At 39.1% G+C, this 26531-nt stretch overlaps 1 protein-coding gene and 1 non-coding gene across 3 annotated transcripts in view; both read left to right on the top strand.

Moving 5' to 3' along the window:
• The window catches only part of ATP6V0D2 (ATPase H+ transporting V0 subunit d2), a 42250-nt gene that overhangs the window by 1739 nt on the left and 13980 nt on the right, over positions 1-26531 (top strand). For both annotated transcript variants that reach the window (XM_045806032.2, XM_045806031.2), the window contains exon 2: positions 9668-9839. In XM_045806032.2, the coding sequence (XP_045661988.2) occupies positions 9668-9839 (172 nt within the window). The remainder of the gene's footprint in view (positions 1-9667; positions 9840-26531) is intronic.
• On the top strand, positions 12431-12503 carry TRNAW-CCA (transfer RNA tryptophan (anticodon CCA)). Its single transcript has one exon. It is a non-coding gene; the product is annotated as a tRNA-Trp (tRNA).

Genomic DNA, 26531 nt, shown 5'->3' with positions numbered 1-26531 from the left:
ATTTTCAAAACTTTACCAAAGATTTCACATCTATAATACAGTATTTTTATTATAAAAACAACTACGCTAGTTCATTTTGAAATGTCCTTATAAAATCAACATGTCAATAATAAGGTGCTTTAAAACCTCCAGATTATTCTAGAAAAAATAGGAAAGCAATAGGATCGAAACTGCTAGGAAAGGTGTTGAAAGCAAAAACAAGACAAAAAACCTGAAGGTGACTTGGCTGAGGCTGAGGGTCCTGGGTCACTTGTTTGTGGTTCTGACTAGTTAAAGCAGAGTTAAGGCGGAGCTGGTCGATTTGAGATAGATGCTTTCCTTTCCTTAGCAATGAGGACAACTGGAAAAATCTTTCAGATGATAAACAATTCTGTGAGCTACAAATAATCACAATATAATCCCAAATACTAAATCACGTCAGCATATTAAATGAGGAGTTAGGTGACTGGAGAGTGTTAATCGTGTACAGAACATCTGCACAAATATCGGGATAAGTTTGTAGAGTGATAGGTGCTAACTACATTTACTGTGGTGAACATTACGTAAGGTGTATCATTGGTGAATCAGTGTGTCATATACCTGAAACTAATATATGTCCACTATACTTGAATACAAAGAGAAAATGTACTTAAATTGAAGTAGAAAAAGTGAACGAACGCAGGGAAGAATGGGTGTTTTTTTTAATTTTTATTATTTTTAAAGATTTTATTTATTTATTTGACAGAGAGAGAGACAGCCAGCGAGAGAGGGAACACAAGCAGGGGGAGTGGGAGAGGAAGAAGCAGGCTCATAGCGGAGGAGCCTGATGCGGGACTCGATCCCAGAACGCTGGGATCACGCCCTGAGCCAAAGGCAGACGCTTAACGACTGAGCCACCCAGGTGCCCCAAGAATGGGTGTTTTTAACAGAAGCCACTTGAATGAATTGTACTTAGTTTTCAGTCAAGCTTTTTTTATTTTTTTTTATTTTTTAAAGGTTATTTACCTGATCTCTACACCCAATGTGGGGCTTGAACTCACAACCCCAAGGTCAAGAGTCCATGCTCCTACTGAGCCAGTTAGGCGTCCCCAGCCAAGCTTTTCAATGAGCTAAGCAGTGCAAATTTTAACACAAACAATACATAAAATGCCTAAAATGTGATACGAAATCAGGTTTAGCCAGCTCACTAAAGAATTCAGAGAGAAACCACTCTCGGCTTCAATTTGGGAGAGAGAAAAAGGGTTTCAGACCCTTTTGAAGACCTGAATGAAGAATCTTAGAAAAATACAGGTGCATAGGTACAGAATTTTCTATGTAATATCAGGGGTCATGGGCCACCCAAAGCCATCCCTGCATCCTGCTTAAGAAACCCTGGCACACGCACCATTGCTTTATTGTCGTCCTACCTCAGCTTTCTATCTTTCTTTCCTCCTAATAATATATATATTTTTTCAACCATTCATTTCACAACTGTGTTTGAATCTGTGTGCCAATCTGTTTGGAGACTCCCAGGAATATCAAGTGTGAGTCATTAGCTGCGGGTTATAATGGATGCTGAGAAAAGTAAATCTAAATAAGGATTTCATGTCTGCAGGTAACAGTTGAGGATACTGAGGCTTCCCTGGCTGTGTCTGAGCTGACATTCTAGTCAGGGAGTATAGGCATATCCACATCTCTTTTTCCGTTGAAATGTCCGTGCCTGCTGAGCATGAATTGAAGATAAATGATTACTGTCCATGTTGCTGCCAGCTCCATTTGTTTTTTAAGATTTTATTTATTTATTTGACAGAGAGAGCACAGGCAGGGGGAGTAGCAGGCAGAGGGACAGGGAGAAGCAGACTCCCCGCTGAACGGGGAGCCCAAGACCCCGGGATCATGACCTGAGCCAAAGACAGACGCTTATCTGACTAAGCCACCCAGGCACCCCAGCTCCATGTTGATACAGAAAATCACAAGGTCTGCCCTATCTGATTATTCCATAGGACGTTGGGAAATAACTTGTGAAAAGCAATGCAACTGTCGCACCTGCAAATGCACTGAGAGAAACCCAGCCATCTTCTGAGCTGGATTAAGAGTTGAGAAGAGGGGCGCCGGACCGGCTAAATCACTACAGCATGTGACTCTTGATCTTGGGGTTGCAAGTTCGAGCCCCATGTTGGATGTAGAGATCACTTAAAAATAAAATCTTAAAAAAAAAAAGAGTTGAAGAGAAGAAATCAAGGTTATCTGTTGGGATAGATGTTAAGGACTTTGGGATTTCTGTTTACATTTGCACAAAATATGCCCTGTCCCAATACTGGATGAAGAAGAGTAGGTGAAACTGTCATTGTGGTAGTCCGTGTTGACACAGACACTTTCTGTAAAAGAAAAGCTAACTTGGCAAAGATTAAATTTTCCTTTAGTCTTTTCAAGTTCTCTAGACTTCAAGTGTTCTGAGACCAACGAATTATTTTAGAATTACTTAGAAGGAACACATGAGATTTCAGGTAAATTTAGAAGAGAAAATGAAGATTGTCTAGAAAAGCTTTGAAACGTCCTAGAATTCATACTTGTCCTTAACTGCGTATGTAATTGTGCCAGTGTGATCAGAAATACTCATCTGTTCCAAGGTCTGCCCCTGACTAACAGTGACCTGAGTCACTTGCTAGGACGCTCTGTGACTCAGTCCTTCCCAGGGACAAAGGAGCGAAGCTGGTTCACATGGCCTGTCCCACTGGTAGTGCTGGAAGGCTGTACCACATGGAAACTTTAAAACCTTTAAAAGTGACTTTGCCACAAAATAGTGATGCTAAAGGGACAGGAAATGTTCTTTTAAAGAATTAACACTTTTTAAAAATTAAGACTGTTTTTTTTTTTAGAGCAGCTTTTAAGTTAACAGCAAAATTGAGAAAGTACAGAGATTTCACATATACCCCCTGCTTCCACACACACACACAGCCTCACCATTGTCAGCATTCCCCAGCACAGCCTGTGGTGTACGTGTTACAGTTGATGAACCTACACTGACACATCTTAACACCCGGAGTCCATAGTTTACATTAGGGTTCACTCTTGGTGTTGTACACTGCGGGTTTGGACAGATACATCATGACATGTATCCATCATTAAGGTATCATACAAAGTCATTTCACTGCCTTAAAAATCCTCCGTTGGACCTGTGCATTCCTCTCCCCCCAGCTCCACTTCTGGCAATCACCAATCTTTTTGGTCTCTCATAGTTTTGCCTTTTCCAGAATGTAATGTAGTTAGAATTGTACAGTATGCAGCCTTTCCAGATTGGCTTCTCTCACTTAATAACATGCATTTAAGTTTTCTCCATTTCTTTTCATGGCAAAACTGCTATTTTCATTAGAATTTTTTAAATTACAAATTTGTAAATATTCTTTCCTCTTCAAAAAAGACAAGGTGGTAAAATTAATACTTTAATAATTAATTAATAATTGATAATAATTAATACTTTAGAGCTCTAGAATTTAATACTTGATCTTTTCTAAAATATATGGTGAGCAGCGTCCACTGCCTCTGTGCATTGAACCTTTCCTTTGTCCTCCCTGCCATATTTTTTTAAAAGGGAATGAGGAAATCTGATTCTATATTACTAACAATTATGTCCCTTTTAGGGGACATGACCATCTTTCCTTTCCAATAGGAATTAATTTAACAACAACATATTAAGCATTTCTGGCTAGAGTCAAGAAAGTAAAACTAAATAAAATATAGTCCCTGCCCTAAAAGGGCTCCCAGTCTGGAGAATAAAAATATAGAAAAATAAGAACTTTTAATGGGAGCAACTGGGCAGTACCTATCAAAATTCCAAATGCGTCGATACTTGGCCTGGGACTTCATGTGCATTGTTTAGAATAGCAAAAGATGGAAGCAAATCAAATGTCCATCTGCAGGGAGCTGATTAAACAAACTATGTAACATTCACATAACAGAATATTCTGCAGCTATTAAAAAAAAAAAAAAAGGCATGAGGACACCCCTTTCAGAGGACAGATATGGAAAGATCACCAAGATCTATTAAGGGAGGAAAGCAACGGGAAGAACTATGTGTGGCATAGTACTCTTTAGTAAAAAGGCAGGTAAGTTTAAAAATATATTTTCTATATGATGGTCTAGATCCAAAGAGACTGAAAGGATCTAACAGAAACTAAAAATAGTTGTTACCTGCATCTAGGAGTGGCTGGGCGGCGGTGGTGGATGACAAGTTTAGGTGACCTTTCACTTTTTACCTATATTTATACCTACTACCTATTTTTAAATGAAAAAAATATATTTCTGGGAGGAAGACTTAGTTCAAAGGGCTTTCTTCATGCTCCCTTCAATACTACTTGTACCTCTAATTATAGCACTAACTTTTTCCACCTTGTATTAAAAATGCATAACCAATGCCATCACTCTCCTGTTCAAAAATACTTCAATGGTGGGGCGCCTGGGTGGCGCAGTCATTGAGCGTCTGCCTTTGGCTCAGGGCATGATCCTGGCGTTCCGGGATCGAGTCCCACATTGGGCTCCTCTGCTATGAGGCTGCTTCTTCCTCTCCCACTCCCCCTGCTGTGCTCCCTCTCTCGCTGGCTGTCTCTCTGTCACATAAATAAATAAAATCTTATAAAAAAAATACTTCAATGGCTTTTATCAGGGAAGATCAACTTCACACTTGGTTCAAAAGGCTGGAGCCGTCTTGCTGATCTTTGACCTTGCAACCATTTCCTCAAAACCCTCTTATCTTTTGTAAAGTTATTCCTTCAGTCACAAATTCCATTCTCTGTCATGTTTGCCCGGAGAACACTCATCGCTCTTTCAAGACTCCACTCAAGGTACTTCCTCTGTAAATCTTTTCCTGCTGCAGCCGTGTTGGGGTACAATGGACAAGCCTTAACTTTGTATTCGATTGTACCTTGTAATGCACCTAATTCTGTGACATTTGCATCGATGAATCACGCCAGGGGCGGACTTTTGTCTCGCTTGACTATCCCCGTGAATTAACATGAGGACAGTTAAGGGCTTAACTCATCAACGAATAAATGAGTCTATCTCCTCCTATACCCTAAGCTTCTTCAGGGCACAAAGTATCAATATGTGAGACCACTGAGGTGTCAGATGGGGGAGATACTTTTATAATGTGTATCGAATGTGCTCTTTAAATACCTTAGTTTTGTCAGTTGCACGTCAATAAAGCCGAAATTTTAAAAAGAAATATCCATTTTTTTACAAAGGGGTAGAGACTATATACTTTACTGTCCTAGTTCCCTAGCCTAAGGCTGTGTTTTGCACATAGTAAGAATCTGAAAATTCACGTTAGAAATGTGTGCGTGTTTGGGTTCAAGTCCTGGCACTTCCACTCTCTGGCTCTAGGATATTAAGCCAGACTGCTTAACTTTTAACATGGGGCTTTCTTATCTGACACTTAGATAATCTGCCCCTGGCCTAACTCCCAGTTATCAGGAGCATCAGAAATTTCTGAAAATGTTTTGTAAACTGTTAATCATAAGAATTCCTGAGAAATCATAAGCACCTCTCTGAACGACAGTGTGTATACAACAAGAACTAGTTTTCCCTCTTTTGCTGGACTTTTGAATTCCTGAAATAATTCTTCCCATCTCGTGGTTAGGATCAATGGTGTTTTGTATGTGGTTCTATGTAGCTGATTGTGTTCTTCGGAGAGCACCAGTTTGGTGAGTAAGAACCAAAATGAGAAGTTTCAGTCCTGGTAACATGCATGGAATTACATAATGAAGTGCTGTATGGCCCTAGGTGTTTTGTTGTTGTTGTTGTTTAAGATTTTATTTATTGATTTGAGAGAGAGTGAGAGAGAGACAGAGCACAAGCAGGGGGAGGGGCAAAGGAGAGGGAGAAGCAGACTCCCTGCTGAGCAGAGAGCCCTACTTGAGGCTGCATCCCAGGACCCTGGGATCATGAACCTGAGCTGAAGGCAGATGCTTACCGACTGAGCCACTCAGGCGCCCTGAGGTCCTAGGTTTTAATCAGAAATTAAATCTACTAATATTTGAAGCTCATCTATGTGATAAAAATTGTATTAGGTGATGTAGAGAATATGATAAACAGTAAGATATTATTCACTCCCTAAACGGTTCTCTAGTTGAGAAGATATCACAAATAAGTAAAAACAACCAAATTTTAAATTACAAGAACAAGTTAAACCTATAGATCACAGATATATTCAAAAGCAGAGCAGATCTGCAGGGCTATAGGCTAGGAGAATGCCCGTGAGATGGGAGCAAGCAGTGTTGAGGTGGCTGGGTGTTCTGGGCCAGGAGGGAAAATTAATGAACTACAGATTCCTGTATTTAAATAAAAGTGTCTGGGTGAGGAGTAAACCAGTTTGACCGCAATACTACAATAGCTGGGATAAGGCTGGAATTTAGACTGAGAAAAATCTTGAAGGACCTTGGAGATCTGATTATGGAGCTTTAGGAAAATGAATGAGGACAAGATGCATGTCTGAATCTTTGGTCAAATACTTGCAAGCATAGAAAACATGAACATGTTATTTCTCTGAGCTTCAGTTTCCTCATCTATGAAATGGGAATATTTGGTAAGGTTGAGAGATGATGTCCATTAGAGCCATTCCGTCAGTGGTAAAACACTACAAATATTAGGAAAGTCCTATTTAATTTGCCTACAACTGTCAGTGTTTCCAAGATTCTTATAGGGTCCTTACAAACTCAAAATAATTCTTAAGAAAGATTAAATTTGAGGCAGGGAGTCCATGAGGAGAAATGAGCTTGGGAGAATCATTTTAAGAGCTCAGAGCAGTAATCTTGCTGTCAGGTGGCCACTCTAAACCAGGGGTACTCGGAGTACCAGAGAAGACACTAACGAACAGTGCAAGGGATTTGGAGTAAGAAAGCACCAGAAAGGACTTGAAGTTTTATCGCCGTAAGAATGGCAGTAAATTAGTAAAACTGGAGGGAGAAGTTCCAGGTTTATAGATACTGGTATATGTATTAAAATCTGAGTAATTTTAAGACCTGATGGTCAATGCCAATATATTGGCTGAGAATATTCTGATTTAGAGAATAAGTATCGAAGTCTTTAGTCAACTGAATCAAATTATCGCTGAAGTAGGTGGGTACCAGTGAGGAGAAAAAAATATATATATTGTGGAGTATTGCTGGCTGTTCACCTCCATCCTCTTGTTTAATCCCCACAACCACCCGAAAGCATGGATTCTATATCCATTCTGTAGGTGAAGAAACTGAGTTCAGAAAAGTCAGATAACTGGGGCACCTCGGTGGCTCAGTCGGTAAGCATCTGCCTTCGGCTCAGGGCGTGATCCCAGCATTCTGGGATCGAGCCCCGCATCGGGCTTCCTGCTTCGCTGGGAGCCTGCTTCTTCCTCTCCCACTCCCCCTGCTTGTGTTCCCTCTCTCGCTGGCTGTCTCTCTGTCAAATAAATAAATAAAATCTTTTTAAAAAGAAAAAAAAGAAAAGTCAGATAACTTCTTAAGTTCAGCGCCAGCAGAGTGTAGGGAAAAGGGCCATGGCTCAAGGAAAGCACTCTCTGTGGGTACCTCTTGAAAGTGCTTCCTTTGCATAAAACCTACCTGGAATGTGAAAGTTGTGGACATTCACTTTTACAGAGAGCCCCAAACAGGAAGCTGCACAGGAAAAAAAAATTATCATTTTCTAAAACTGATCTGACCAACAAATTAATAGAAGATAATTGGGGTGTCCCAGATCATCATCCTGCCTCACTAGCCAAGTGATCTGAAAATTCACTGATCCCAGTGACTGCCACCCATGGAAGCCACATTTTTACGTGATGCCCCTGTGTGCACACATGTGTATATGCTACTCTGCCTTATATGCTCATATTTGTTACAATAGCCTAATCTAATACTTTTATTCTTTGCTGTTGGGACCTATTAAATTGATTTAGTTGGTAGTGATCCCAGTTTGGAAAACATTCCATTTCCTCATTTGAATTAAAAAAAAAAAAAAAGTCACTTCACTGGATGAAGAAGCAGTGTAATTTTCTGAAGCGTGCTCTGTGGGTGGCTCTGTTGTTTTCTAGTGGCTTGGGAGGTTCTGAACCATACTCTTTGCAAAAATCACTCAAAGTAATGTGTTAAAGGCTTTCAATTCCTACAGCTAAGAAGCCTGTTTATTCCAAATTTATTTGACCACAAAGTCCTTTTTATTACATACCTATTTAAATAAGCACTTGGGGAAATGCAGAGGAAAAATTATGTGAGCCCGTTTTGAAAAGTATCAAACTATAAGCACTGTTGATATTATTAGCAGTCTATTATCATTGCAGAGCAAACATTTCAGATTTTGAGATTTTCTTAGACCCTCAGTGCAGGTGTCCTTTGGATTGTTTTGGTGCTGGGAAAAAAAGTTCCTTCTATTTCATTTGCCTCTCCATTGACTACAGTATTACACGATTCCTGTGGGGTCTGAAACACTTGAGACGTTGAATTTCAGGATCTCGCTGGCAGCTGAAAGGTTTGGAAGTTATTTTGCTTAAGAGAAACATATGCCGCCTGAGCAAAATATCATGGTTTTGAAAGAAATAACATTTGTGTTTCTTCTGTTGGCAAATATTCCTCAGTGCTGAGGATGCAAACTGTCAAATTGTATAAAAATCGGAACTGCCAAAATAAAAGCCAAATAAGATATGGCCAAAAAAAAGTATAATTTTAAAAAATTAAGTTAATTAAATAGGTAATTGAGCAAATAAATTCTGCAGTTAGATAAAGAATATTTCCAGTGCAAGCGGTTGGGCGTCTGCCTTTGGCTCAGGGCGTGATCCCGGCGTTATGGGATCGAGCCCCACATCGGGCTCCTCTGCTATGAGCCTGCTTCTTCCTCTCCCACTCCCCCTGCTTGTGTTCCCTCTCTCGCTGGCTGTCTCTATCTCTGTCAAATAAATAAATAAAATCTTTAAAAAAATAAAAAGAGTAGGGAGATCCAGGGGCGCCTGGGTTGCACAGCGGTTAAGTGTCTGCCTTCGGCCCAGGGCGTGATCCCGGTGTTACGGGATCGAGTCCCACATCAGGCTCTTCCGCTAGGAGTCTGCTTCTTCCTCTCCCACTCCCCCTGCTTGTGTTCCCTCTCTCGCTGGCTGTCTCTCTCTGTCGAATAAATAAATAAAATCTTTAAAAAAAAAAAAAAGAGTAGGGAGATCCATCTCCTAATTCGAGCCTTACTACTCTAGAACTCCACCGCTTAGCCCCATTGAGACTCAATTTCTTCCTCTATAATAAAAGGATTATTATTGATGACTGCCCATTCCACCTCCCATACCCACGCTAAATATTACTAATAAATTTCTCGTTTTCATCAAGCTTAAATGAAGCTTTAGTATCCTGCTCAACAGTTTTCTGAGCAGCTATTTCCAAATGACTATAACTGGCTCAGGTAAACTTAGGACCAGGTGGTTGTTAATGTTCTTTTCATCTGTGTTAAATAATTCTAGAGTGTTTAGATCATTGAATTTTTTGTTGTTGTACTAGAATATCTGTCCTAACATTGAATTTTTTATTGCTTTAGAGAGTAACACTCAAGGCTAAATCATACCTAGACATACATATCTAATAAGGTAATAATAATTTAATATGCGTTTATTGTAAAGTCACAATAAATTCAATTAATGTTGTAAAAGCTATTTATGCATGTTCAAACTTTAATCTGATTTGAGGTTTCATTCCATTTTCAGATGTGAAAATTCATCTCCAGACCACTGATTATGGCAACTTCTTGGCTAATCAAACAAATCCTCTTACTGTTTCCAAAATTGACACGGAGATGAGGAAAAAGCTATGCAGAGAATTTGAATATTTCCGGAATCATTCCCTGGAACCCCTGAGCACATTTTTTACATACATGACGTAAGTGGTAGCAGGAAGCCCTGTTAGTCCCCCATGTGATTGTGCAAATGATCCCTAATAGTTGCGGGGGGGGGGGGGGCATTAGGCGGCATGAAGCTTAAAAACCTTTATCTCTTGTTTGTAAGTTTGACTGTATTCAAATTTTAGCAACTGATAAGCTTACAGAGCCACGTATTCACTGTTAGAAGATAGATTTCATTTATTTATAAACATGATTATGTAGGTGGTGGCAGCCTCCACATAAAGTCATGTTTTCAGGGCTGCCTGGCTCGCTTTGATCTCAGGGTCATGAGTTCAAGCCCCACATCGGGCGTAAAGTTTAGCTTAAAAAAGAAAAGAAAGGAAAAAAGCTGTGTTTTCAGTTTTCATTTTAAGAAAAATGGTAAGTGGCTGATGTTTAAAGGGTTGTGGCTGCTGATACTGAGGGTAAATACTATGTGACATTTTTGGATCACTTGTCAGGCTGGAGCTATAACATCCCAAGTTGTTGGTAAAGGCCCGTCTACCCTTTCCTGATTCTCCTTGCAACAGCAGAAGTCGTTCCCATCGTAGTCATATATGTCTTATTTTTATCCCTTTCCATCACCGGTAGTTCCAGTCTTTCACTGTGAAGGACTTTCATTCTAAAAAATGCTCGAATTTCCACATGATAATAAATTATACTTTTGTTAATCCAGTTAATAAATCCTATCCAGTGCTCAAAACTTTGGGCTTCTCCAGTTGTTCTAACAGATAAGCTGGGAACAAACGTCCACAGTAGATGAGCTGATTATTATGTATATACCATTTCAGTGTAATATACACAATAATGAATACTAAACCCAGGCCCTAGACTGGATTAGAAAGGCATAAAATAAAAATATTCCTCTATTCTGTGTGTCCCCTTCTTCCCCACTCGGTTCCTTTTCCCAAAAGTAAATGCTTCTCCATTTCATATGTATTTTCTAGAAAAATAATTAGAGTTGAGTATGTTTATTGATGCACACTCAACCTACCCCACTTCCACACTTCAGATTTGTGCAAATGGAATCATATTCCTTCTGTACTTTTTTCCCACCTAATATTTCTTAGAAATATCCTTGTCAACATCATTCTTTTTATAACTGCCTAGGATTCCATGTTTTATATGTATCATGACTCAGTTTACCAGGGGCATCTATTAACAAATAACTAATTTTTTTTCCAGTGCAAAAAGTTTTGCAACTAGTTTATTACTGTGTAGGTCTTGAATTTATTTTTAAGATAAATTTTTAGCAATGGCAGTAGTGAATCAAAGGAATGTCCTTTTCATTTTTGTGAATTTTGCTGAGTTGTACTCAACAAAAGTAGACCAATTTGCACCCTCAGAACAGTGCATGAGAAGGCCTGTGTCCTTACACCGTTACCAACATTGACTATTATCTTTTCAGTTTTTGCCTATCGATAGGTTAAAAACTGTATCTTTTGCTTTCATTTATATTTCTTTATTAGCAAATTTGAACATCATTGTGCATTTATTAATCATGTGTGTTTGCTACCTGACCAAATACTTTGTCTTTTTTTTTTTATTGGAGTATTCAGCAGTTTTTCTTGATATGGAAGGACTCTTTGTAAATTAAGAAATTTAGCCTTCGTAATATATGTTGCAAAATTATTTTCTCAGCGGGATATAATTTCATTTTTATAGCTTTTTTCCCCTGTAGAAACATTGACTTTTTTTCATTAGCTATAACCATCAATCCTTTCATTTGTTGACTTCTGATTGTTGTATCCTGCTTAGAAATTTCTTCTCCACTCCAAAGTTATGGTAAATTTACCTCTTATTTCATTCATTCTTTATTGTTGATGTTTCTTTTTTCTTTTTCTTTCCTTTTTTTTTAATGTTTCATTTTTTACATTTAAAACCTTGGTTCTTCTAGAATTTATTTTTGTATAGGGAATGAGACTAGGGATGCAGCTCAAATTGTTTTCCCCCAATCACTATCCAGTTGTTCTTACACCATGTCCAAAAATAAGCAAGTAGAAGAGATGACCACGGTTTGAGGCAGGAAGTAATCGTCGGTATACCTGAGATATGTGATTAGTGCCTATATACCTTGTTTGTGGAATTAGATCTCTTATCAGTGCTATAGGTTAAGATTTTATTTATAGGCAAGATCCCAGGTGCTGATTTTTTAAAGAATCCACAAATACACTGCTAGTTAGAGATGAAAATTATGTGTGAACTTGGGTCTGACTCAGTCCAAAGCCCAAGCACTTTCTCTGAGAAGGATTTTGGGAAGCCTTCCGGAGATCTGACATTGCTGCTGAACCTGGAAATAGGGTGGAATTTGGAGATGAGGGAGAAGGCTGAGCATCTAGGATTGAAGCATGTAGATGGGAAGGACACAGCATGCATGATGAATAAGGGGACAGTTTGGGCAGGAGTGGGTTGTGCCAAAAGGCGGGGGGGAGCAATGGAGAAGGAAGGTTAGAAAAGTAAATTCAGCTGGATTATGCCCTATCTTCAATGGCAGGCTAAGAAAGTTGGGCTTTATCACATTGGAGAGTATTTTTCGTGTGTGTGTTGGTATCTGCAAGACCCTTCCTTAAAAATAAAAATCTGAAGGGGTGCCTGGCTGGCTCAGTCGGTAGAGCTTGTGACTCCAGATCTTGGGGTCATGAGTTCAAGCCCCATGTTGGGTGTGGTGCCTACTCAAAATATAAAATAAAGCATTTAAAAAAATAAAGAAATAAAAAGCCAAAGCAGAAACCAAAAATGTAAAAGAGACCAAAGAAAAGGCCAGGTTTGCTCTTAGGACTCCTACTTCCTCATCATGGTTGGGGTGAAGAACAAAGTGCTTGGGCTTGGACTGAGTCAGCTCCAGGTTCATACCTAATCTTCAGTAGCTGCTTGGGAGAGAGGCTTTCCAAGCAGCGATGCCTCCAGCAAATATGTCTGACCAGGGTAGTTATGGAGACATCATTAAAGATTTCTCAGCAGAAAGACAAAATGGTCCTATCTGTGTGGAAGTAGAAATGACAGTCAAAAAGCTTCACAATATTTATGGAATATTACTGTATGTCAGGGCTCTGCCAAGTGCTTTGCAACCATTGTCTTCTTTAAACCTGACAAATCTTAGTTCTTACCCTCACCATCTTAAGGATGAGGAAACTAAAAGTTAAGTGCAGTAACTTGCCCGGGTCACGGATCAACAAATGGAGAAGTCATGCTTTAAAGTAAAAATAAGGTAAATGTTGGCAGTAGGTTTTATAAACATATTTTGTTTAGGTTTTAGATGAGTTCAGAAAATCTGACCCATGATAGTGACAGAGGACAGACCAATTTTAATGGAGTCAGAAAGCTGCTAGGTTTTGTACTTTTTGCGTTGAGAGACAGGTCTCACATGACAGAAACTTGTTCAATATATATTAGGAAGTACTTTTGCTCTAAGAATGACTCTGAGTCACTTGGTCAATGTTTCCTCTTATGTGATGACTCCACACTTTAGTGTTTCCTAACTGCAGAATCTTAAACCTGGGAGAAGCCTTAGCATTAATTAAGCGAGCATACTTATTTCACAGAAAACAACCATGTTGATCTAGTGAAAACGTACTCTGTTTCTAGGGGCTCCTGGTGGCTCACTCCAGTAAGCATCCAACTCTTTTTTTTTTTTTTTTTAAGATTTTATTTATTTGACAGAGAGAGAGGGAACACAAGCAGGGGGAGTGGGAGAGGGAGAAGGAGGCTTCCTGCTGAGCAGGAAGGTGCTAAGTCACCCCGCACCCCCTAAGAATCCAACTCTTGATTTCAGCTCAGGTCTTGATCTCAGCGTCGTGAGTTCAGGCCCCGTATTGTACTCCACTTAGAAAAAATAAATACAATTTAAAAAGCAAAATGTACTCTGTTTCTAAAACAAAATTACTTAAAATTCCAAATATTTCTAGTCATGAACAATGTTTAAAAATTACATATAAGAATACAGGTGGTCACAAAGCCCTGCATAGAATATTAATGCAAAATTGAAAGTGGAAAAGTAGTTGGGCAGTATCAGTATTGTTAGTGGTATTAGTGATGGACATGTTTTAATTTATCTACTCTCTCTCTCTCTCTCTCTCTCGGCTGTAAATTCTTTGAATTAGTTCTTTTAGTATCCCTATCTGTACTTGCTAGTATGTAATGGGCACTGAATATTTGTTGAATCAATAGAAAATCTTGTATTTATCAGCACCTTTCACAGAGCTAGAAAATACTTGCAGACTACTCAGGATTTTATATTTTATGTAACACTTGAATATTGGTTATTTATTGGCCAATATGTTAGGGTAAAAACCAAATGTCATGCCAGCAGATACATTTTGTATGACAAGGTCAGTGTTTAAAATAATTTAAAAAATGTATATTTAGTTGAGGCTTACGTTCTTCAATTAGCCACAGTCTCTAACATTCTCTCTGATCTGCCTTGTGTCTTGTGATCTTAGGTTGCTTATTAGATCCCTGAAGATATTTATTCTCACTTAAATGTTTATTTACATCTCCACTCAAGAGCCCTGTAAAGAAGCTGTTTATATCTCCATTTTTTTAAGCTAGAGAAACTGAAGGTCAATAAATTAATAAATTTTCTAAAGTCACAACATTATTAAGAGATTGGAAGGGATTTGATTCCAGGTCCATCAGTCTGGAAAGGTAAAGATCTTGCACTGCCCTGGTAGTATAAAAAGGCAAGTAATTCAGAATTATCTGTGGGCCTTTAAAAAGTAAGTCTATTCCTTTTTTTTTTTTTTTTTTTAAAGATTTTATTTATTTATGTGACAGAGAGACAGCCAGCGAGAGAGGGAACACAAGCAGGGGGAGTGGGAGAGGAAGAAGCAGGCTCATAGCAGAGGAGCCCGATGTGGGGCTCGATCCCAGAATGCCAGGATCACGCCCTGAGCTGAAGGCAGACGCTTAACCGCTGTGCCACCCAGGCGCCCCAGTAAGTCTATTCCTGATCCCTATTCTAGGAAGTTCTGAGCTTGTTGGCCTTGGAGTGGGGCAGACACCCTTTTGGAAGACACCTAGGTTATTCTGATGTGGACCTCTGATTAAATATGTCTCATCTTGGTGCCTCAACTTTATGACCTGGAAGTCACTTTCACAATTACTCTCATGAGTTTCTCTTCATAGTTATCTGCACAGACAGCATTATCTCCTTGTCAGAGACCAGATAGCTCAACTGCACCACAACCTAGGTCTTCTAAATCTCGGTCCATGATTTATCCCACCAAATCCTGTGAGTGCCAGCCCAGGCAGCATCCAGCTGCCCTGTGCAGAACCTGACATGTGTTACTATAAAAAAAGGTGTACATATGAAAAAGAGTTATAAAACTACTTTTCTTATTTCTCTTCTAGAATGTTTTGTGAAGTCAGGTGTCTAGCACCCACGAACTTCCATCAAACAGGATTACTTCCTGTTTTGTCAGGAAGTGCCCAGGGCATTCTTTTGAAAATGTGAAGTCAACCCTAATAGAGATGGTCTAAATTTAAGTTGTTATCATAAATACAATCTAAGCATTGCACATTTGTGTGATATAATTACTGTATATGTGAAACTTATTTTGAAAATCTGGAATGGATATTTTTAAATGCTTAATAGCAGGAAGATCTGGGGGTTTTGTATACTATAATTATACACAGTTGTGTGAAACAAAGGAATGAATCCATAGCATTTTAATGAAGAGACTATTTAATATAGGACTGGATTGTTTTATTTTTCTTTCCTCCTACTCAACTTTCTGGCAGCATTTCAACTTCTCATCCCTTTTGAGATTAGCCATCTTTTAAAAATAATCTTTAATGTTCAAAATACTCCACCTCAGGGGATATACATTTTCTGAATATAGGAGGAACAAGGAAGAGCAAGATCAAATGTAGTTTTAAGTACTTGGACTATTATTAGCCAAGAACTGTAGGCTAAGGACCACACATTGAAAAAAATCTTTAAAGATTTATTCATAAAGGCTAATCAAAGTTCTTGACTATTCTGATGATGTATTATAAACCTTCTACAGGCTTTTCACTGCACTATACGTTAGGAGGCTATACACCTTCGTTTGCCTGGAGGGGTTTCTCAGGGTTTTCTAAGGCTTCCTGCTAAAACCAGGAAAGTCCTTAGCCAACCGGATGAATTGGTTGCCCTATCACTTGTTAGTCACAAAACAAATAATATAATGCTAGGTCACTTACATTCTTACATTCTAACGGAGCACCTGATGTATTCGCAAATGGTGAAAAAGTAAGACAGAATTAAGCAACGGCTATAATAGAGGCCTGAACATTCAGTTGGAGGAGGCTAGGGGATGGAATAACTTATTATGATTTTAAAAGATTTGGGATGCCTGGGTGGCTCAGTTGGTTAAGCATCTGCCTTCAGCTCAGGTCATAATCTCAGGGTCCTGGGATGGAGCCCCACATCGGGCTCCCAGCTCAGCAGGGAGCCTCTTTCTCCCTCTTCCCCTTGCTCGTGCTCTTTCTCATTCTCTCCCAAATAAGTAAATAAAATCTGTATTAAAAAAAAGATTTGCAGAAAAAAATCGAATTTGAACCAAAATTTGAAATGGGCATTAAGTTGAAGGAATAACTTATGTATTAGTGAGGCATGAGAAAATTTTGTATTTGGAAATGACAGTCATCTCGGATGTGGCTGGAGCCTAGACAAGAGCAGGAGCATGGGCTGGGAAAAGAGAATGAAGAGTCTGGCCAGATTAAGGGCTCCGACCCTAAGTGTCTATGAGTAAAAGTCAATAAAGGAAGGCTTTTCAGAAAGGGTTCCACTATTGGCATGCTTCCTATGTGCTATTGACTGTACCCTCACTGAATGGTCACCACCTTGTAAGGTGGGGTGTATTCTGCTGGGAAGCCATTTGGAAGAGCCTTTGAACACTTACAGCTCCCCTGCCTAAGGCAATATAACATGGCATTAGTTTTCTCCTCTAACCAATGGGAAAGTCTCTGTTCTTATTGTGTACTTAGTGTTTGTTCAGTAATTGGTAATTGTTATTATTATGCCCATTTCCTGGGGATACGTAAGGCCCTTGTGGCGGGTAGTAGAGAAGCTGAGATGTGACATCAGGTCACTCCTGATAGCATTCTAAAGGTGCTACTTTCTCTTCTTTGTTTGTTCATTTGTTTTTACTTTACACAACACTTAACACTGCCTTGAAAAGTGAGGGGACTGATCTTACGTGTATTTTAGAAAGATGATTCTGTTGGAATTGCGAAAGATGCACTGAAGGGATGGAACTGGAATTAGAGAAGAAAGAGGGAGATATTTTAAAAGTTTAGACTAGAAATAGCAGCTGAGATAGAAAGGAGGGGACAGTGCTTAGATACATTTGGGAGATAGACATAACAGAATTTAGCATCTTGATTTATGATCAGTGAGAGAAAACAGGCAATAATTCCTGCGAATTCTAAGCTAAGGAAAGAGAATCTGCAAGTGAGATAAAGGATTTTGGTTTTATTTCTAATCAAAAAGAATAGGAAGCCCACTGTAAATTAGAGACAATTATACAAATAAAATACCCTTAACCTCACCATCATTTGGCATTACTTTCATATTCTTTTTTTTTCATACATTTTAAAAGAACTAAAATCACTCGAAATACAATTTTGAATCTTAACTTTTCTATATATACTATCAGCATTTTTTTCTATGTCAAAATTTTTTCTAATACTTGTAAATGATTATATAGCCTTCCATCTGATCATGAACGTTTTAAAGGGCTGAGTTCTGTGTCTTACCTCCAAGTCCCCACCGTATTTAATTTATTAAATTTTGATTTCAGTAATCAAGTTCCCAATAACATTATGAGATTGACCATTTGACACCACTTTGCATTTGTAATTCTGAATCTCTGGCCGGAAAAGTCCTTCTGAAATCTTAAGGACTGCAACATCTTAAAGATTTTATATCCAGCGATCCCATGGGGATGTTCCATGGGGCAAAAATGTCTCAACTGTAGCTGCTGATAAGGCCTCCAGCATTTAAAACTCTCAGCACTTTGAGAATTGCAAAACCCTTCTGCTATCCTGCAATAGCAGTACTTGATCTGTCTGGAACTGAATGACATTCACTTAATCAGCGTACCATATACTAAGTGACTGCCAGCAGTGAAGGCCCTAGGTTCTAAAATTAGAGGTGAATTGAACGTAAACTTGTTCTCTAAGTCAGTGGAGTAGTTACTTAAGGTGCAGATTCCAAGACCATGCCTCTAAAAATTATGTTTTATTAGGTCCTGGAATGCGTCCTGTGAATCTGCGCTTCTAATCAGCCGTCTAGGTGACCCTGTTGCAAGAGAGAAATTCTTGGAACCATTTGGTAGACTCTAACCTGAGTCTACAATACGCCAGTTGTGGGATCTTGAAAAAAAAGTTCCTTTGTCATTCAAAGCCTTGGTTTCCTCATCTAGAATAGTAATAATCATATTCAATTTAGAATTGTGAGTGTAATCTGAAAACAGGGCCAGCTGTGTATTTTGCGAGGCCTGGTGCAAATGAACATACAAGGCCCTTGTTAAAAATAAATAAAGAAATAAAACATACATATATAGTAATTTCAAGAGAGCAACAGCAGAGAATTAAACCAAGTGTTGGGCCCTGTGTGACTACACGGGTTGCACGCCCACGTAACTGCCTGAGTGTCCCTACACAATATATGAATATATCCACACTTACACCATATCCACATGCACATACTCAAAAACAAATGCAGCTAATTTTTTGCATTAGAGTTATAATCACGGGTGAAAACGAGAAAAGACCGCAGAGAGGAGGTGATGCCAAAGCTGAAGACGTGAAGGGTGAGACCGTGCTTGCACGCGGATGTGGCTGGGAGGAGGCAGCGCGCGCAGAAACGTGGCCGGCTTCCTCAGTACTACTGTTGCGTTGCCCGTGCCACGTGCCACCCGCAAAATTAGCGTCTGACCGTTAGGGATGTTAAGGTAATGGAGATAAAAGACCTTAGGATACCATCCCTACAACAGTTCTCCCTGAAGGGGAAACAAATCAGGGCAAAGGTAGACGTGTTTTTTTCCTTCGTTCTTCGTCTACATTCCAGGTGGGGTAATAATCAACCACCAGGGGGCATGATTGATCCCGGTAGCCTGTTCTATTGCTCCTTCCCCAACAGTTGTTCGGTAAAATAAATTTGAGACTGCCTCATAACCTGGAAGGACTGAAATCCACCCTGGTACTGATCCAGATATCCACTGCCTTAGTTGTATTTTATCGTGTTTATTTTTCTTCTTCTTCTTCTTCTTCTTCTTCTTCTTCTTCTTCTTCTTCTTCTTCTTCGTTTTAATTGAAAAAAAAGCTCGTGCCTGTGTTTTTTATTAAATTTTATTTAGTGCTCACTGAAAGCCAGCACTTCTATAATTACTTTGCATGTATTAAATTCATTTAATTCTCATGACATCCGCATGGGTAGCACTAATATTTGCGTTTTAGAAATAAGGAAACATTAAGTAGAGACTATTTCCGAATGCATTTCCCAAAGCCCAGACATACCCTCATAAGTGTTTCTTGTTCTTGTTTTTATTTTTATTATTTTTCTTTCTTTCTTCTTTTTTTTTTTTTTAGATTTTATTTTTAAGTAATCTCTACACCCAAGGTGGGGCTCCAGCCTTCAACCCTAAGATCAGGAGTTGCATGCTCTACTGACTGAGCCAGCCAGGAGCCCCAGCCCTCATTAGTTTGATGCATAATTTTTTTCTATGTGAAAAAAGTTTTATATGTATGCAAATGTTTATATGTAAACAAATATAAATATACATAGTTGGTTTTATTGTTTGTTTTAGAACAGTAAGATCATATTACATGTATTATCTATACTTTGCCTTTTTTAACATAATCTAGTCAATTTTCTACATAAGCACACAAAGTCTACCTTATTTAAAGCACATATTGTATCCCATTGTGTTGCATCCACTGTCATTTATTTAACCATTCCCCTTTTTTTCATCTACGTTGTTTCATTTCTTTGCTATCCCAAGTAATGCTGCAACAAACATCATTGTACATATCTGTGCTTTCTTACGCCAGAATTTCTTTAACATGGATTCCCAGAAGTGAAATTGTCAATAGATGTGCAGGTCTTAGATTGTGATACACATTAGCAGATTGCTCTCTCATACTTCAACAATATATGAACGTTTTCTTCCTTTCTTAGTCTCTCTGCTATTTTTCTTTTCTTTCGTCATCAGAAGATATGAGATTCCCCAACATCTATTGTAACTGGTGTTTTGAATATAATAAAGATGAGATCCACCTGTTAACTGTTCTTGACCAAAAAACCCCAAAATACAAACAAACAAAAACAGGCTATGATAGACACAGCTTATTTAAACCCATCTAACTGGCAAGAAAAATCACTCCACTGGTGTTTTCTTGTGAATGACCATAATATTTACATGCATGGCCAACAAAGGGGTGACAGTGGAGTAATTTCCCTAGTATTATAATTCTCCTCAATGGAAAAGTATAGAAAAAGCAAGGAATAGGCAGCTATGACCCCTAGAAAGGGAGCTCAGGCTAAGATACCAGGTAGCCAGTTATCTCCTTCACTTCTATTTCCCCGGTATCAGAGTTAATGTAATTAAATGAACATAAAGAAAAATTTACTCATTGATTTGATCTTAAAAAATCATTATCGTGTCCCTATTCTGTACAAGTATGAGGTTCAGGCTTCTTGGAGGCCACAAAAAAATGTAATGAACAAATTCCTATAACTAATAAAGATTGGTAAGAATATCTGCAAATAACTATATTTGAAATGAATATGTAAAATGACTTACTTAAAAGCACACAGTTGAATAGTGGCAAAATTAGTATTACAGTCCAGGTCTTATTTCCTCAGATATGCAATAAATATTTGTGAATGAATGAGTTAACTAATCATGTTCACCAGTGATACTACCAATATATATTGAAAATTAATTTTACCCCAGGATAAATATAAATACAAAAATTTAGAGAGAGGAAAAAAATATCACTTCTAGCTGGAGATATTTTAAAAGCTTAATGAAAAATGTGGTATTTGAATATGACCTTAAAGAATGGGAAGGATTTTGCTTTCTAGCAGTTGGTGGGGAAGGAAGGTTTTATATATCTAGAGAATAATAAGAACAAAGACACTGATGTAGAAAAGGACAAATAAGTTTGAGGAATTTTTAAATCCGAACAGATGGGTTAAACCAAGATACTAGAGAAGTACTGGAGAAAGAGTTTTCTAAAGATTCCAGAGCTACCAAGGGTTTGGGAAATGCATAGTGATCAGCATTCTTGTTCTAAAATATGCTATTATAGGCAATGCTGACTTCTGAGCAATTTTTCAGCATTTTGTTTTGTGAGAAGGAAAAATGAGTGTGACAGCAAAATTAATTGCTTTTTAAAATTATTTTAATTTTCACTTCTTCTATTTAAAAAAGGGAAACTTTAGGGAAGTAAGAAATGCTACCCAAAAAAGTCAAATTTCAAGAGGGAGCAGATGTTTATGGGGGATATTCTAAATCTCAGCAGTCTACTTAACAAGTCAGACTAAACAGAACTGCCCCCCTGTGAGGAGTTAGAGTTAGCATCGGATTACATGAATCTGCAGTCACAGAAATGTTTACCAATGTGATCGAGGAAACTTTCATTTGAAAATTAATATATTGGAAAATACTTCCAGCATGGCCCTATCGTTCATGTCATGATAAATATGTTGGGCCTCCTCAGGGTGGATCAGCACCTTTCATGAGAGTGAAATAACTTAGAGTACACCAAGTGTATTTCACACACAGCCCAATCCTTGCCGTGAACAATCACTCTTTATGCATTTCATGTCCCTGTATATTCCTCATGTACAAATGTGGCCTAGCAAACATATCACAGTTCTGGTCACCTAAAACAGAATCGTCGTCATCAACAATGCTATGTATTATGTGTTGCAGATGAAAGGATGCTGACCCAGCCTCTTGGTAGAAAGGAACCTGTAGCAAATCAAGTCCTGATATCAGGAGGGGGCTCTTGCAATGAAGCCACACTGAAGTCACAGTGCTTTCAGATACGGAATCTCCTATAATCACAAGTTCACCAAGTTAGTTACCATCCAGTCGCACCCAAGTGGAGTAGTTCAGGCTGATTCTTGAAGAGCCTCCATCTAACAAAGGAATTCAGGCCTTTTAATATATAAAAGCAGTTATCATTTATGACAACTAGTTAACAGGCATTGTTTTGAGATTAATGATTACATTCCCAAAAGATAAACATGAAACTGAAGTTCCGGTATCTTAAAGGAAACATCATGAAGTAATGACCACACAAGGGTCATTCTAGGGTAATGTGATGCAGAACAGGATGATAACAGGTTTTCTAAAATAGGTATAAGCCAGATTTAATATTTAATATCCCAGCAAATAACATAATTTATGGTCTTGTAGATGATCCAATCTTCCACTCAGTTCCTTGTCTCTACACCACAAAAGGGTTGATAACCTCTTATCTTTTGAAAGCAATGGGTAGGGGCGCCTGGGTGGCGCAGTCGTTAAGCGTCTGTGATCCCGGTGTTCTGGGATCGAGCCCCACATCAGGCTTCTCCGCTAGGAGCCTGCTTCTTCCTCTCCCACTCCCCCTGCTTGTGTTCCCTCTCTCTCGCTGGCTGTCTCCCTCTCTGTCAAATAAATAAATAAAATCTTTAAAAAAATAAAATAAAAGCAATGGGTAAATTTAGAAAAGATTCTGTTGGCTAGAACTAAGTGTAAAACTAGAGATGTAGAAATCTCAGACAATAGAAGAATTAAAACATTGTAAGTTTTTTATATCAAAAATTATGTGGCTTATAATTTCCTGTTCCCCTTCCTCCAAAGTCTGGTTTATGATCTCCTGAGAGTGTGTGATCACATCCTCTTTCTTTATCCAAGGCACTACTGGTGCTTTCATATGTGTCACTAATCCAAATGCCAACCATTCAAAGCCGAACAAGTACTTCCATTTTAAGCCTGAGAAAATGGAGCTCTTGCTAAACTGGTTTTTACGTGACAGAGTTAGGCTTAGAGTTAGGCTTCTCTGTTTCAAAGCCTGGGCCTCTTCTACTGTGACAACTTCACAATTTATAAAATGTTGTTACATGTATGATTTGATTTAGTTTACACAATGACCGTATGAAGAAAGTGGTGTTCTACCCTTTCCCACACCTTGATGCTAAACTTCTTAAAAAGGATGGTCTATACTCATCTGTTTTCTCACTTGTGTACTCAAACCACTTCAGTCTTGGTTCCTACCTCATTGTGCCCCCCAAACCATTCTAGTTGCTAGATCCAAGGGATATATTTTCAGCCCTTTCACAGCTTGCTGTGGTATTCAGTTGTTGATGGTTTTGGCCCATGCATTCTGTGAGGACACTTTCTCTTTGTGCTCCTTTCCCCATTCTGGCCCTTCCTCAGCCTGCCTTGCAAAATCTTGCCCCTTAAGAGCTTTTTGCGGTGTGTGTGTGGGGGGGTCTGTTCTATTCACTTTTCTAAAATGCATACTTTTTTTTTATGATATTATTTACATCCATAGCTGGAGAAGTAATCAGAAAAGCCAGGTAATAAAGAGCTTTGCATACAATGATGAGAAATTTCTGCTTTATTCTAGAGGCAAAGGGAAGGCATTGACAGATTTTTAGGAATAAGAGTTGTGATGTTGCTGACAGAGATAGAGATTATAGAAGAAGGAGAAACCCTGGGGGCATTCAGGTTTTGAGATAATGTGACTGAGGCGTCTATGAGAAAACCAGGCAATCATAGCCACAAAAAGGGGGTAAAAGAGTGAGGGTCTGAGGCTGGGCAGAGAGATTTTGACTCGAACTGCAGAATGATTCCTCCAACTCACCAAATGATGGCTCTGCGTTGTCTGACCATTCGGCAGCTGTTGTATCAGCCCAGAACTGAATAGTTAACGTACAGGAAATGGATTTTAGTTAGCTTCAAGATCCTTAAATACGTTCGGGAGCAAAAAGAGAAAGACTAGCACTAAGACCAAAAGGAAATGTTAAAAATATCATCTGCCTCAAGCTGTTTTTTCTCCAAATCTAATAGGAGCCAGAGTTTTGGCTTTGGGGTGCCAACTCTGCCTCTTCCTAGCAGTGTGACCTTGGACGCGGTATTTAAGTAAAGTGGTAATAATGGTCCTTACAGCATTGAATCGTGAGGCTTGAGTGAGAACACGCATGTAATGCCCGACACACAGGAAAAACCTCAAAGAGGTCTGGTGTTTTAAAGATTATAATTTTTACAACCTAAAATTTTGAAAATTAAGTCACTCACTCTATTACAATTTTAGGTGACTTCATGATTTTCACAGGTGCCAGTATTAGAGTTATAGAATAAAATATTTAGCAGGGGCTATACATGAGAATGTTTGCTGGACCACTAGAGAAAAGTTAACCTAGCTCAACCTAGCTCTGTCACTACATATGAACACAATTATCTAAAACATGAGCACTTTGAACTCGATGAACACCCTGGTGTCTTTGAGCTCAAAAATTAGTCAAGCAATATCAGCAGTGATTTTATTCCTAACCACTCTATGTGTGGCCCTGAGGATCTATAAAGATTATAGGCTGAAGAAAGGAAACTGTTTCTGGGCACGTCATCCCCCTGCCACCCCAGAAAGCCAACGATAATTATACACCCAGTGCATGTGTGTGATAGGGATGAGGGAGGGGACAGGAAAGAGACACCCTCCCTTCTGCCTCCTGCCATGGGCTAAGCCCTGGGTCTTCACTCCATTTCCTGAACACACTATTAGAACTGGTGTTATTGCGCCATCTTAAAAACAGAGCAGTTAAATAGTGAGTTGAACTAATAGAGAATCCAGTTGCTTTGGTCCTTGCTTTTTATACTATAGGGCCCAGACTATTAGTAAAAAAAAATTTTTTTTTAATTTTATTTTCTTTTATTCTTTAAGTAAACTCTACCCCCAACGTGATTCAAGACCCTGAGATCAGAGTCTCATGCCCTACCAACTGAGCCAGACGCCCCTAAAAAGAATTTTTAACTCAATACAGACATGTGCACACCCACATGCACACGCTGCACGGACATAGGCTTGAGTGTGACATGTGGGCTAAATCCTTAAGCATTGACATTGGTTGCCCGTCCGCATTGGTCTAATAGTCCTCTGCAAGTTGGGAGTGTTGGCAGCTCATATGCTTTTACATTACAGAGGTGCTGTGGGGAACAATTAAATGTCTGGAGCCTGCTAAGGATTATTAAGTGCTAGCTATTCCCCTCTCAGGTAATAGATTTTGAGCCATAAAGGGACAGTTAAATAAGCACTTCCATTTTAATATCATTTTCAAGAGATAAAAAGGAGTCTAAAATTCTATAATGTCTAAATTTGGTACTGCTGTTTGGGAGGTGAAGAAACTTTAGAGTCATGTGCCTTTTATAAAGGATAATTGCCTGCTTCTAAACTTCTTCAGATAGAATTTTTATTGGAGTAAATTGTAGAAGGTCCACAGTGAAGGAGACTCTTGCAGCTGGAAATGCTCTCTTGCACATGACGTTTGTGACCCATGCAGCCAGACTCCAGTGACACTGCTTCTAAGTGGCTTGGCTAATTCTTATCCAGTTGTTTTTCAAGCCTGAATTGTGGCCGCGGTTTGTCCCATCACTGTCAGACCTGGGGGACCTCAGCTCTTCAGTTGGCTGCCCCTTCACTGTCCTGATCTGAAACCTCGCCCTCTCAGCTCCCTCCTTCTCAGCCCTAGAAAATGTTCTCTTCTCTCCCATCTTAAAAAAAAAAACAAAGACTGAAGTCCACAGCCCCTTGGCCCCTGGGTCTCCATAGAGCTATCTTCCCCTTCTTTTAAGGTCAACTTGTAGTTTGAACTCTTTTTTCTTTTTAGATCTCTTTATTTCCACTCACTTTAAACACACGAGGTCACATTTCTGCCACTTTCTCCCCTTTCCCTTCCACTAATAAACTCACCTGGAAGTGTTTTCACTGTTGTCATATGACCTGTTAGTTGCTGCCTTTTATGGACACTTCAGTGTCTTTCTTGACTTTCTCGTGGCCTTTGATGCTCTGACCCCTTCTTCCTAGAACTTCTAGAACTCCCCCCTCCCCGGTTTTCCTCCTACTATCCGGTCATTCCTTCTCAGGTTACAAAAAGGTCCTCAAATGTTGAGGTTCTCCAGGGTTCTCAGGGCAGAACTCTTGATGTGCACTCTAGGACGTGATCCCAGTCATCCCCAAGACTTCTGCTTCCACCATTAAACTTCCTCCACTAAACCCCCCAAATGTCTGGTCCTGACTGTCTTCAGGACTCGGACTTCTGAAGACTACTTAGCATCTCCTCTAGGATATCTCCCAGGCATCTAAACTCCTTCTGTCCAAAGCATCCTCTCCCACTACAACCTGCTCTTCCTCCAATGCTCTCGTCTCAACCAGTGGCTCCACAGTCTGTTAAACCTAGAAACCTGTGTATCATCCTTGACAGTTAAACACAGCATAGTATAAGGGCTAAGAGACTCCAGAAGCAGACTGTTTGAGTGTCTCAGCTGTCTCATTTGTTAGCTGTGTCATCATGAGTGAGATTTTCACCTCTCTGGGTCCCTCTGGTTCCTCGTCTATAAAGTGGAGAGAAGAGCGGCACCTACTATCATCACAGTGTTGTTATCCCGATTAATTAAAATAACTTTTGTAAAGCACCTCACTATCTGTCTGTT

This window comes from Ursus americanus, chromosome 9 (genome assembly GCF_024610735.1).
Source record: "Ursus americanus isolate L20-20 chromosome 9, mUrsAme1.1.p, whole genome shotgun sequence".
In the NCBI taxonomy this organism is placed as follows: Eukaryota; Metazoa; Chordata; class Mammalia; order Carnivora; family Ursidae; genus Ursus; species Ursus americanus.
Note: the sequence above shows the minus strand (reverse complement) of the source record. Positions and strands in the feature narration are given on the sequence as shown.